At 58.2% G+C, this 12,882-nt stretch overlaps 1 protein-coding gene across 1 annotated transcript; it reads right to left on the reverse strand.

The window, feature by feature from the left end:
• Window positions 1–186: 186 nt before the first annotated feature.
• On the reverse strand, window positions 187–8,519 carry PALM3 (paralemmin 3; the record flags this gene model as incomplete). Its single annotated transcript, XM_081283146.1, has 8 exons — window positions 187–641; window positions 705–1,877; window positions 1,971–2,016; window positions 3,903–3,987; window positions 4,101–4,243; window positions 4,851–4,931; window positions 6,040–6,088; window positions 8,479–8,519. The coding sequence occupies 8 exons, from the start codon at window positions 8,517–8,519 to the stop codon at window positions 187–189; spliced, it is 2,073 nt and encodes a 690-aa protein (XP_081139272.1).
• Window positions 8,520–12,882: the final 4,363 nt, after the last annotated feature.

The following is a 12,882-nucleotide window of genomic DNA, read 5'->3' on the forward strand; positions in this document are numbered from 1 at the left end:
CGAGTGCTTGAAGGTTTTATTTTCAAGTATAAAGGCTTTGTCACAGACGGGAGCCAGGGTCACAGGCAGTGGGCAAGGTGGACGTGCAGGCCAGCTGGTCTGGTGGGGCTGTGCCTGGAACCCCCTGCCGGGTGCCCAGAGGTGAGGTAGCTGTGGGCGGAGCCGGGCGAGGGCGGGGGGCGTGGCTCACATCAGGGCGCAGCACTGGCACGTCTTCTGCTTGGGGCCCCTGGCCTCTTCGCCCTCGGCAGGGGCTGCCGGCTCAGGCTGCCGGGCGGGTGCGTAGGTGGGCGCGGGGTGGGCACTGGGGTTGGCTCTGGGCCTCCCCCGCTGGAGCAGAGGCTGCCTCTCGGTGGGCTGCTGTGGGGCTGGGCTCGCTCTCAGGAGGGGCATGGCGTCCCCTGGGGGCCCCTGGCTCTCCGCAGGGGTTCGGAGCTGTGCGGCTTCCTCCTCCAGGGGCCGCACTGGCTCCTGCTTGACCCCAAGGGTGGCCCCGGCCTCGCTCACCTCCCCCTGGGACTCCGTCCTTTCCCCAGACTCTCTCTGCCCTCCTGAGCGCAGCTCTTCCTCAGACCCCTGGGTCTTCTGTGCCCCGAGTCCTTCCTCACCTCCTTCCCTCTCTGCCCCTGAGGCTGTCTCACCTCCTTTTCTCTGCACCTGTGAGACTTCCTCTCCTTCCCTCTCTGCCCCCGAGGCTGTCTCACCTCCTTCCCTCTCTGCCTCTAGTGCTTCCTCATCTCCTTCCCTCTCTGCCTCAGTTGCCCCTGGCATTTCCTGGCCTCCTTTTTCCTCCACTCCCAGAGCTTCCTCCTCTTCTTTCTCTGCTGCTTGCTTTTCTTCCCCTCTTTCCTTCTCTATCCCCAAAGGCCCCTCGATTTCTTTTCTCTCCACTCGGGACGGGTCCTCAGCTCTTTCCTCTGCCTCTGGCTGGTCCTGGCCCCTTTCCTCCTCTGCCCTCAAGGATCCTTCACCGTCTTTTATCTGGGTGCCCAAGGGCTCCTTAGCCGCTCCCTCTCCCTCACCTCCTCTCTCTGGCTGCTGTGGCCCCTCACTTGCATTCACAGCTGTGTCCCTCCCTGTCCCTGGCTTTGCCTCACTTTCCTCACCTCCTGCCCACGGGGATTCCTCTGCTCGCCTCCTCCCCCCCTCCCAGGCTTCCTGGCCTCCTCCCTCTGTCACCACGGGCCCCTCCAGCCCCTCCATCAGCAGCTCCTCCCAGTCCTCGCTGAGAGTCGCTCTTTCCACCCAGATGAAGGACCCCTCCTCTCCTCCAGAGCCCCCCTGCCCCTCGGCCTCGGGGCTGCCCCGGGGAGCACCTTCTCCCTCCCCGGAAGCATCTCCCTGCAGTCGCGGCTGGAGCCCTGGCAAGCTGCTCGGTGTGGCCTCTGGGCCCACCTCCCCGCCGGCCTGCGACTCGGTGCCCCCCAGCCCCTCCCAGACCACCTCTGCCACACCCCTGTCCTCCTTCACCCAGGCTGGGAGCTCGGGGCTGCCAGCCCCCTGCCTGTCCCCAATGGCTTCCAGTACCACCTCCTCCACCCTCGCCTCCAGCTCCAGGCCCGATGTCCCCGGTGTCCCCGTGGCACAGTCCCCCGGGGCCCGCAGGCCCTCCCACACCACCTCCACCACGCCAGCCCCTTTGGCCTCCACTACACCCCGCTCTGCTGCCGCCGCCCCCAGGCTCCGCTCCTGCTCCCTGCCAGGGCTGGGTCCAGGGCAGGGGCCGTTGGCTTCTGGGGAGGCCCCCACGGCCCCAGGGACCTGCCTCTGTGGTGGCAGAACCCCTGCAGCCTCCTCCTGGGGCTCAGAGGGGACCTCTGGGGATGCGCCCACCAGTCCAGTCGGCAGGGAAGCTCTCTTGTCCGGCTCAGACTGGCCTGGGCGTAGGTCAGCAGAGGAGAGGAAAGGGCAGGTTAGGGCAGGAGGGACCAGAGACCCTCCTCCTCATCCCTTGGGGCTCCAACACCCACCTGCAAGACCCGCCTCCATGGTGGGTTGGGAGACAGGACGGTGACTCTGCAGGGAGGGCAGAGACCAGGTCAGGTGGGCCCTGTCCCCTCCTCCAGCCTCCCTGCGGGCCAGTGCCCCTCCCCTGCTCAAGCCCCCTCCACGGCTCCCACTGTCTTCAGGACCCAACCCCCTCCCCTCAGCCTCCGGAGCCTGTGTGTCTCCCACTGCTGCAGGTCACACACGACAGGTGCTTCGACAAGGCTGTGCTCACAGAGATGATCCCTGTGTTAGGGGCCTCCTCTGCCAGCTACTGGGTCAGGGCACACAACGACGACGCTCAGGACTGTTGTTATTGGAACTCATTTCAGTGAAGGAAGGAGGTGAAAAACAGGCATAAGCCAGGCGCGGGGGGCACATGCCTATCATCCCAGCCGCTCGGGAGGCTGAGACAGGAGGATCGCAAGTTCAAAGCCAGCCTCAGCAAAAGCAAGGCACTAAGCAACTCAGTGAGACCCTGTCTCTAAATAAAACACAAAATAGGGCTGCAGAGGTGGCTCAGGGGTCAAGTGGCCCTGTGTTCAATCCCTGGCACCGAAACAACAACATAAAAACAAGAACAAAAAAAAAATAAACATAAAGAAATAGATCATGCCAGGCAGTGAGAAGGGTTGTGGAGAGGCACAAAGTCAGGAAGAGGAGCTAGGGAGTGGCTGGGAGGCGAGAAGGGGCCTCCTGTAGGTATTAAATGCAGAGGGCCTCCTGGTAGAGGTGGCAGAACAGAGACCCGAAGGGTGTGATGAAGCAGTCAGGAGTCAAGAGGTGGGGATAGGCATTCCAGGCAGAGGAAATAGAAGTACAAAGGTCCTGAGGCCACCATGAGCTAGGCAAGTTAGAGGAATAGAAGAGAGGGTCATTGTGGCTGGAATGAAACAAAGGATGAAGAGGAGGAAGATAGGCTCAGGCAGGGCAGCAGGCAACAGCTCTGCAGGCGACCTAGGCCCAGCTCCAAGGATGGCCTCAGTCTCTGACTCCATCTTCCTCTTGCCAGCCGTCAGGCCTTTTAAGGGCTGTGCTTTCCCTCTTTACAAATTCAACCTAGATGTCACTTTTCCTTTTAACTTACTGATGCTTTTGGGACCCCCAGGGCCTCACACATGCCAGGCAAGCCTTCTGCGGCTGGGCTCCACCCCCAGTTCCCACAGGTAGGCCTCCCCTAGGTGACCCTCCACACCCAGGCTCCCCCCTCACAGCTCGGTACCTGTCTCCTCCCCTAGACCGTGAGCTCCCTGAGGCCCAGACCAACCTTGCCCATCTCCAGCCAGGAATGGCTGGCCGACCCCAGCCCCAACAAGAGCTTTCCCCCAACTCAGCACCCAGCAAGCTCCTGGGGCTAAGGGAAGACAGGAGGGGTGGCACTGTGGAAGATCCAGCCCTCTGCGGACGGGTGTGAACGTTGCTGAATCTTTTGGACTTCAAGGAAAACCCAGGGAGCCAGATTATTATTATTTTTTTCCTGAACCAGGGATATAACAAAAGGCACTGGGCATCCAGGCACCTGCTCTGCTATTTCGTCACACCCCCAACCCTTTTAATTTTATTTTCAGACAATCACAATATCTCTGGTGACCCTTTGTGACTTCCAAGGCCGGATCCCAGGGACATCTGCCCACATTTTCTGCCGACATTCCTCAACAGGACCATACTAACAACCAAAATCCAAAACTTCCCTGTGCCTGCTACAGTGCTATGATCTCCTGGACGCCCCCAGGGGTGCTTCCACGTTGTGCTGTCGCTATTCCCACTTTAGAGATGGGGAAACTGAGGCAGGGAAACCTACTTGCCGACCCCCTCCAAGCAAAGAAGTAGCAAGAAGTGGGTTCAATGTATCGCGCTGAAGGGCTCTCGGAGAAGGCCACGCCCCCTCCCCTACCCACCGCTCCTTAGTTCCTCACCTGTCTGCGCCAGGTGAGCCTACCCAAGGGTTTGTGCTGGGCACCTGTGGACGCACTTTGCAACAGCTGCAGCTCACTCTGGAGTCTGAGGGAGAGAAGCAGGCTGCTGGGTGCTGGGTCCTCAACTCAATTTGCCCCCTTCCCCAGTGATCCAGAGGTCCGGCCTGGCACCCCGGTGGGAGGGTGGGGGACACTCACGTGAACAAGCTGTCTTCTAGGTTTCTGATGCGTGCCTGAGCCTGGCCTTCCGGCGACTGGGGGTCCTTCGAGCCGGGATCCTCGGGCTGCTGTGGCCCTTCAGCGGCCCCATCCATTAGCCAACGCTCCCGGAGAGATTTCCTCTGGGCATGGAAGGGAACCCTGGGCTGGACATACAGACTACCCGACCCCAGGTGGTCCCCTCCTGACCTCACCTCAGTAGATTCCTTACTGCCCCACAATCACCCAGGGGGGACACACATCGGGCTGGGATAGTGCTCAGGTTGATCCCCAACACCTCCAGATGGAACAAACACCCCACTGCCAGCCAGCGATGGCTTTCCCAGACTGGGACACACACCCCTCTGTCCCCTCAACCCGCCCAGAATGGGCAGAGACTCCGGGGAGGGGGGGCACAACTCCTCCAAAACAAGACAGATGCTCCCAGAGGTGAAACCAACGTCCTTCCCTACGGCCCCTCCCTACCCCTAAGCTGCCCTAGGGCTCCCCTGATGTCCCCCAGACTAGGACAAAGACCTCCTGGGTTCCCATGCTCTTCCCAGAGTGGGACTGCTGTCCCCATGACCACCCCGCCCCATCCCCTCTCGGGCTGGGAAAGACGCCCCCCAAGCTGCGACCGACGCCTCCCTATTGCCCACCCCCCAAATTGGGCAGAGGTTCCTGTCGCCCCGCAAACCGACCCGCGCAGACACCTCCGCCTCATCCCCCAGGCCCGGCCAGCGCCCCAACCTTGAGCCGCTCCACGCGGAGTTTCTCCTCCTCCAGTTCCCGGCGCGCCGCGCGGATCTGCTCCTGCAGCCGCCGCTTTTCCTGCGCACAGAGGGCCGGGAGCTGCCCGCCGGCCGGGCGGGGCCCGCGGAGCCTCCGCCCCCTCCGCCCTCCTCCCCGGGGGCTCCCCCGGCTCCGGGGCTCCCGGCCCCACGGGGCGGCCCAGCGCGGTGGGCACCCGGCGGGGAGGGGGCTGCGGAGGCGCTGACTCAGCAGCCGGCCGAGGGGGCGGAGGGAGGGCGGGGCAGGGGGCGGGGCCGGCCGCTCCCGGGATGCTGCGGAAGCCTCGCCGCGCCCAATGGGGGTCGGTGGATGGGGGGCCCCGGGGGCGGAGCCTTGGAGTGGGCGTCCGAGACGGTTGAGAGCCTTGCGGTCGGGCTACCGGGTCCATAGGGATGGGAGGGGGGTCCAAATACTGGATCCAAGGGAGGGTGCTACTGACATGGGGGGTCCGAAATGGGGGCGTCCGTCAGAGACACTGGGCTGGAGAGGTGGGGTCCAGAGAGATGGAGGTGGGTACGGTGGGGAGGATAGGGAGATGGGTGGCAGAGTCAGGGATCAAAGCTATAGGAGCGCAGAGGTGGGGATCAGAGATGGGGTGCAAAGGTGGGGTCAGAGGATGGGGGTACAGAAGGGTGGTCAGACGTGGTACAGAGGTGGGGATGCAGAAGGGGCTACATAAAGTTGGGGCTCTAGGAGATGGGGTTTAAAGAGGGAGGAGAGAGAAATGGAGTGGAAGGATGAGAGATCCAGATAAGATCAGCGTGATGGAGGTCCAGAGGAGCGGGGCAGGAAGAACCCTGAGAGATGGAGGTCCATAAGGAGAGGCTCCGAGGATGGGGTCCGAGTCAGAGTGCAAGAGATGGGGTTGTCGGGGAAGCCCGACTCAGGGAGGAGGCTCCGATGAGGCAGGTTCTGGGAGTGCCGGGTCCACAGCCCCGCCATCCTGGGGTGGCATTGACTAGACAAAGGAGCCGGGGAGGGGAGGGGGCTGAGGGCTTAGAGCCCTGGGCCGGGCCGGAGCTTAGGACTCTGCTCCCCTGTTCACAGTGATAGACTTGCTCCCGGGGTTGGGGGAGACCAAGAAGCCTGGGGTTGGGGGGCGTTCCCCAGGGCGCAGGACCAAGCGCTCTGGGAGGGTGTCACTTACCGCAATGACCTCCAGCCGCTGCCGATAGAGGGAGCTCTCGGCCATGGGCCTGTGGGGAGAGGGCAGGGGCTGCGGATGGGGCTTTCAGGGCCCCCAATTCCTCAGCGAGCAGACCTCTGACACTCCCCTCTTGGCCAAGAACTTGGCGTAGCAGACAGGAGAGCCCAGAGTCTGCCTCTATTTCCCCTTTGCACCTGGGAGAAGCCAGGGCAGAGGACAAGGGAGGGTCTTGTGAGGGGATACACGACAGAGACCACAGCGGGTCTCCTAGTCCGAGATTGCCTCCCTTGGCCTCAGTAACCTGATCTGTAAAATGGGTGTGAATAGCTGAACCGCCTCCCCTTCTCATGTATCCATACAGGGAAAAGCATAAGGAATAGTGCTCCAAAAAATAGTACATTGTTTATTATTCATCATAATTTAATAATACCCATGATCGATTCTATTGATGACTAATCATGATAACTATTCCAAGTCTGTCCTACCAGAAATCCTCAAATCCTGCCAGGCACCCTTGCCACACTTCTGTGGACCTCTCTTCCTATCCAGGATCCCTTACCTGTTGGGAGGTGAGGAAATCTGGGGAGAGAAATGGCCATCCCACCGTTGCCATGGTAACTCCTGAGCTGCCTCCTCCTCCTGCCAACCCCCTCCTGGGACAAGGGTCCCTGGGTCACGCTCCCTAGTACTGGACTCTGAGCTTCAAGGAGCGGGACTTGTGGTTTAAGGTTTAACCTGAGACTCTCCATCACCGTCCTGCTTAACGCACCTGCCACCCTGCTTCCCAGCCTCCTCCCTGGTTTCCCCTGGAGGCTGGAAGCTGACCGGTGCTCAACACCATTAGGAACCTGTCATTGTCACTTTGGCCCTTCATCTTCATGGACGTGTGCTGAGTGCTGACTCTCTTGCTACACTGGCCGCACTTCCATATCTAGAAAGTGACATCGAGCTGTCTGTTGTCCCCAACGTTGTCCCCACTAGCCTGGGCTGGGTGCAGAGAAATCCTCAGAGGTTTATTAATTTGGATGCTAACCTTACTAGGGGACCATTAGAGCCTCACCTTCCAAGCTCCAGCTGGGACTTCCCAGACTCTACTGGCCACCATGAAAGCATAACGGCCTTGCTATATATAGTGTCCTAAGTGCCTTGTGGGGCTTCCGCTGGGCTCCCACAGCCACCTCCGCCCGCCTCTCCTGCCCTGACCAGGATTGTCTGGCTCTAGTCCACCAGCGGGCTGACATTCCAACCACGAACAGAAGCAGCCGACCGTCAGGGAGCTTGTCCGTGTGCCAGGCGCTGTCTTAATGCCTCACGCACAGCACCCTCTTTAAGCCACCCAGTGCTCCCTGGAGGTGATATACCCTTGTCCCCATACTACACAGATGGGGAACCTGAGGCTCTGAGAAGTGGCAGAAACACTTGTTCAAGGTCATGGAGTCAGAAGAACTGGAGGCACTCACACCCCAAACACCGGACCCTGGGCGTGGGGTCCAGGAACCTTCCATTTGGCTCCCAGGAGTCCAGAGGTAAGCCTGGGGTCCTGATTTCCACTGGGGACCGACGTCATGTTTTGCGGGGCATCCTTAAGGAAGCCCAGACTCCCTGCTTATAGGTTTGTCCCTGGGGGAGGGCTGAAGTCCATTCTCTGCCGTCCTCTCCCCAAGATGTAATCTCCCTCGCCTCTCCCTCGCTGGGGGGGATTGGGTTCCCGTTGCTAGGCAACCAGGTTTGTAGTTGGTGAATAATGCAGTGGAAGACCCAGAAGGGTGAGGAACCGAATTGGGGTCCCCAGTGGGGGAGCCCCCTTTCTAGAACTCTTCATAAACCCTAGAACCCCTCTACTCCCTAAATTAGAAGGCCTTCCCATCTCACATATTAAAATACTCCCCCCACACCCTTTGGTACTGTTTATCTCTAACTATGAGACGAGATCACCGGTGGTGTCCCTAGCCTGCCTATTGCCACCAGGAGTAGTTAGTTGGTGGCCATTTCATGAAGCAGGTCATCTTTTCGATTTTGTCATTGTCTCTCCAAGCTGGGGAGCCCTTCATTTCTCCTGTCAGATCTCAGGCACTCTGGCCATTCGATGGGGGGTGATTCCAGGGGCCAAGTGTGGAAGCAGGGGACCCCAGCATTCCCCGACCCCCACCCCCGAACCCGGCAGTAGCCCCACCCCCAGTCTGGACTTTGGGCTCTTGGTCTGCCAGCAGAAAATCCCTGAAGAAGAATGTGTCCTGGGAGTCCACATCCCCCACCATAGTCTCCGGGGCAGGGGCCACTGAGGAGCCCATGCGGCTGGCCCCTGCCCTGTCCACTCTCCCGGGTTTCCTTAGGAAAGTCCAGATGGGGCTCTGGGCTCCCAGGCAAGGCCAGCATCCCCCCCAAGCCCCTTTCAACCCCGACCTCGGCCCTCCAGCCCCGGTGACCCCAGACACTTACATGGGTGTGGCCGGAGACCAGGCCTGGCTCTGCAGGGCCATCTTGCCCAGGAGCCCACTTCCCAGTCTCTGAGTTCGAGACCCACTACCTGCTTGCCTGAAGGTGCCCTGGAGGCCGGGACTGGGCTGGTGGGAGGGGGGCTGCAGGGCGGCACCCGGAGAGCTGGTCCAGCTGGTTTGGGCCGAGGCTGGAGGTGCACGGAGGGGGGCTGGGGGCTGGCGGCAGTTCTGGGAGGCACTATCAGCTATCTGGATAAATTATTTACCAGCCGCTGGCCTTCTTGCTGCACCGGGCTGCCTCCGGCAAATGCTCTCACATGTGCGGTCAAGCAGGTGGGCGAGATGGCAGTTGCTGACCTCCACCCTCCAGGGCATTCCCCGTCCTTTGGTCCTCTGTCAGGGCACGTGAATGTCATTCATGGCATGCACACTAAGAAGCCGCAGGACTCCCTTCAAGACCTGGCTCCACAGAGGGGGGGGGGGGGGGGGGGGAGGGACCTCTGCTCCAGCCAGTGAATTCTGGAGGCCAGAGGCTCAGCACCAGGGGACCCAGGAGGCTGGAGCAAGCCTGGGTAACTGTGGACATCTTGCCTCAGGTTTCTAGGCCTCGGTTTACCCATCTGTGATATGGGAGATTCAGTCCAGGTGGCCTCCAGAACCCCAGATACTCCTTAGGTAAAGTTACAGGAGCGAGTAGTGACAAGCAAGGTCTAGAGAACTTCCTACCCAAACCTTGAGGGTCCCCTATTTTATACCATTGCATTCTTAAAGGGCCAGCACCCTCTCTCTCGGCTGACTGCACATTTCGTGTAGCCCTGCTCCTGTGGAAGTAATTTCCAGGATGGGGCAGGGGCTCCTCTGCTCTCCTGCGGCCCTCAGTGCTTCCCCCATCCCAGCCCTGGTCAGACTTGAGGATTCTGACCTTAACCCTGATAAGAAGCTTTTGCCTGATGTGGGCCCCATACATCAGAGGACATTCCACTAGGGACTCGTCCCAGGGAGCAAAGAGCACAGAGCAAAAAAATGTGCTTTCTAAATCTTGATCTTCCTCTCCTGGACCCCACTTAGGGGGCGCAGGGTCAGCTGTGGGCAGAGGGGTGTGGAAGAGCTTGGGTACGAGATGAAGTGTCCCTAGAGCACGCACCCGGCTCCCTGCTTCTGGAGAGTTGGGGGTGGGAAAGAGGGGGGCTGGTTGAGGGCTGAGGTCTCCTGTGTCCCACATTCTAGTACCAAGCTCTGGAACTCCTGGGCTTAACGTGATTTTCCTGCCTCAGCCTCCCAAGTAGCCAGGTCAACAGGCATGTGCCACTCGGTGGGGCTGACTTCATTAATTATTTTTGTTTGTTGAGACAGGGTCTCCCTGTGTTGCCTTCGCCTGAGTCTCCCAAGTAGCTGAGATTACAGGTTGCTCACCACCCCAAGTGGCTAAATTATTTTTTAGTCATGGTAAATCATACATGACAACACCTAGCATTAGGGGCCTTTAGCACATTCATGATGGTATGCAACCCTTGCTTCTACCTGATTCCAGAACCTTCTCATCATCCCCAAAGGAAACCTCATCTCCCCTCCCTCCAGCCTTGACAACCTCCCATTGTCTTCATCTGTATGGATTGGCCTGTTCGGGACATTTTGTGTGAATGGAGTCCTACACTCTGTGGCCTTTTCTTTGGTGGGGGTAACCAGATATTGAACCCAGGGGCACTCGCCCACTGAGCCACATCCCCAGCCCTATTTTGTATTTTATTTAGAGACAGGGTCTCACTGAGTTAGCACCTCACTTTTGCTGAGGCTGGCTTCAAACTCAAAATCCTCCTGCCTCAGCCTCCCAAACTGCTGGGCTGACAGGCGTGCGCCACAGTGCCCGGCTAAATACTGATTTTTTAAACAACTCATGCACCAGACAACATTCCAGGTGTGGAAGAGTTGGGTATGGAGGTGAGTAGAACAAACAGAAAATTCTGTAATGCTGCTCACTTCCTGGTGTGGGGAGGGAGACAGAAAACTCACAGATACACAAAGAAATAAAGATGACGGGTGATACCTGCAGTTGAGGGGGAGGAGGAGGTGTTCTGTTGTTGTCTTGTTTGGTCTTGGTTTTCCTGGTGCTGGGGATGAACTCAAAGGCCTTATGCTGAGTTACAGCCCGGCCTCAAGGGTGGGTTCTTGAGGAAAAATGGGGATGGGGTTAAAGAGGGACTGCTGTTGCAGGTTGGGCAATCAGGGACCCCTTCTCTGAAGAGGTGACATTTGAGCTGAATAACAGGAGTCAGTCATGGGAAAGAATGAGGGAAAGAATGCCCAGACTCTGTGGTGGGAATTCCAATGGAGAGGTTTGAGGGAGGCATGAGGGTTGGGATGACGTCACCCAAGGGAAGGCACAAGATGAGATCTGAGAAGAGGGCAGAGCTCGCTGGCCCACCGGAGGGAAATTGGGTTTTTAGTCTGTTTGGTGGGAGCATTTGGAGGGACAAGGGTGAGAGAAGTGGATGAATTCAGAATATGACTGGAGGCAGAGCCACAGGGGTTTGCTGAGATTGGAGGGGGAAAGAGGGAAGTCGGGGCTGCCTCCTAGAGTGCGGCATGAACAGGTGCAGTTGTGACTCTTGGTGGGGCGGAGCAGGGTCGGGGATCTGGAATTCAGTCTTGGAAGTGTTTGGGGAAATCCATCAGACTGACGCTGTTGGACATGTGTCCAAAGCCCAGGGGAACGGGCTGGGGATGTGGCTCAAGCGGTAGCGCGCTCGCCTGGCATGCGTGCGGCCCGGGTTCGATCCTCGGCACCACATACCAACAAAGATGTTGTGTCCGCCAAGAACTAAAAAAAAAATATTAAAAATTCTCTCTCTCCTCTCTCACTCTCTCTTTAAAAAAAAAAAAAAAGCCCAGGGGAAACCCAGGGCTGGGGACATAAATTTGGGAGCCACCTGCACAGAGATGGTGCTTAAAGCATGAGATCGGAATTTTTCAGGGTCTGCGTCATAGCAGGAAGAGATCCTGTATTCAAAAACAGTAACCGATGAGAACTTAATGAAGCAACCATCTACAAAGGTCACCCGTGGAGGCCCAGTAGATTGTGTACCTTCTTGGCCCCCAAAGAGAGCCATGTGGAGCTGCTACTGGGATGTCCCCAAAGGGGCTTGGAGGGAGAGGACATGGAATTAAAATCCTGGGCTTGCTCTTCTCTCTCCCTTCTGCTGAAGCCAGAGGGAAAGAAACTTGTCGGCACATGTGGATCTGAAGCCTGAGAAGGGTTGCCTGTCAGGCAGGAGGAAGCAGGAGAGGCTGGTGTCCCTTAGGATGAAGGATGGCGTGGGACAGAGCCAGCAACCAGGCCTTCAACAGAGGTCATAGGGCTGCAGGCCCAGAGCCAGGTTAGCATGGCCAGAGGAGGGGTCATGAGGTGACAGGCGAAGAGGGCACCATGGAGACAATTTCTTTTGGAAACATAGATTTTTTTCCTTTTCTTTTTCATATTGATTTTTTAGTTTTAGGTGCACACACTATCTTTATTGGACATTGATGTGGTGCTGAGGATCGAACCCAGTGCCTCCTGCATGCTAGGCCAGTGCTCCACCACTGAGCCACAACCCCAGCCCAGTCTTTTTTCTATTTTTTAAATATTTTTTTTTTAGTTGTCAGTGGAACTTTTTATTTATTTATATGTAGTGCCAAGGATGGAACCCAGGGCCTCCCACATGCTAGACAAGTGCTCTCTACACTGAGCCACAACCCCAGCCCCTGGAAACATAAAGCTTGAACCTTCAACAATCTTCCAACTGAGTTAGGCACGGTCATCCCAACCCATTTTACAGATAAGAAGACTGAGCTTTGGAGAAGGTTCACACCTTGCTCAGATTATGGGAGGGAGAGAAGCCAGGTTGGCTGACTCTAATTAGGCCAGCAGGGTCAGAGGGTCAGAGGGGAGGAGGTTGGGATTAAGGAGAGGGAAGAGGAAAAGGGTGGAAAAGAGGAAGCGTAGGCAGGAAGGGGTGATAAAATAGTTGGATTATTTGGGGTTTCTGAGGCCAGAAGGCCCTCCCCCCCTGTTTTCTATAGGTAAGTGTCTTTCTCCTGATCACCCTGGAAGAGTGTGTACGTCTGTGTGTTGCGGGTGGGGTGGGGGATAGGGTTCTGTTGAAAGCCTGCTTGGATCAGCGGGAAGAATGGAAAATATCCCTGCAGGTGGGTGGCACACGCGCGGAGTCTGTGATCCTGCCCTTGAATGACAGAATTTGCTCCAAAGGGAGCTGCTCCCTGGAGCTAGACTGAACGCCGCCAGAGCCCAAGGTGACCGTCCTTCAACCGCCACAGCTCGCGGCTCCCTGGGAGCGCTCTCCTTATTTCCTGAGTGTAGGAGTGCTCTTGGCGCCTACGCCGCGCGGACTCTCCAGGGCGGGAAAGG

This window comes from Spermophilus citellus (assembly GCF_964194105.1).
Source record: "Spermophilus citellus genome assembly, chromosome: 3".
NCBI classification, from domain to species: Eukaryota; Metazoa; Chordata; class Mammalia; order Rodentia; family Sciuridae; genus Spermophilus; species Spermophilus citellus.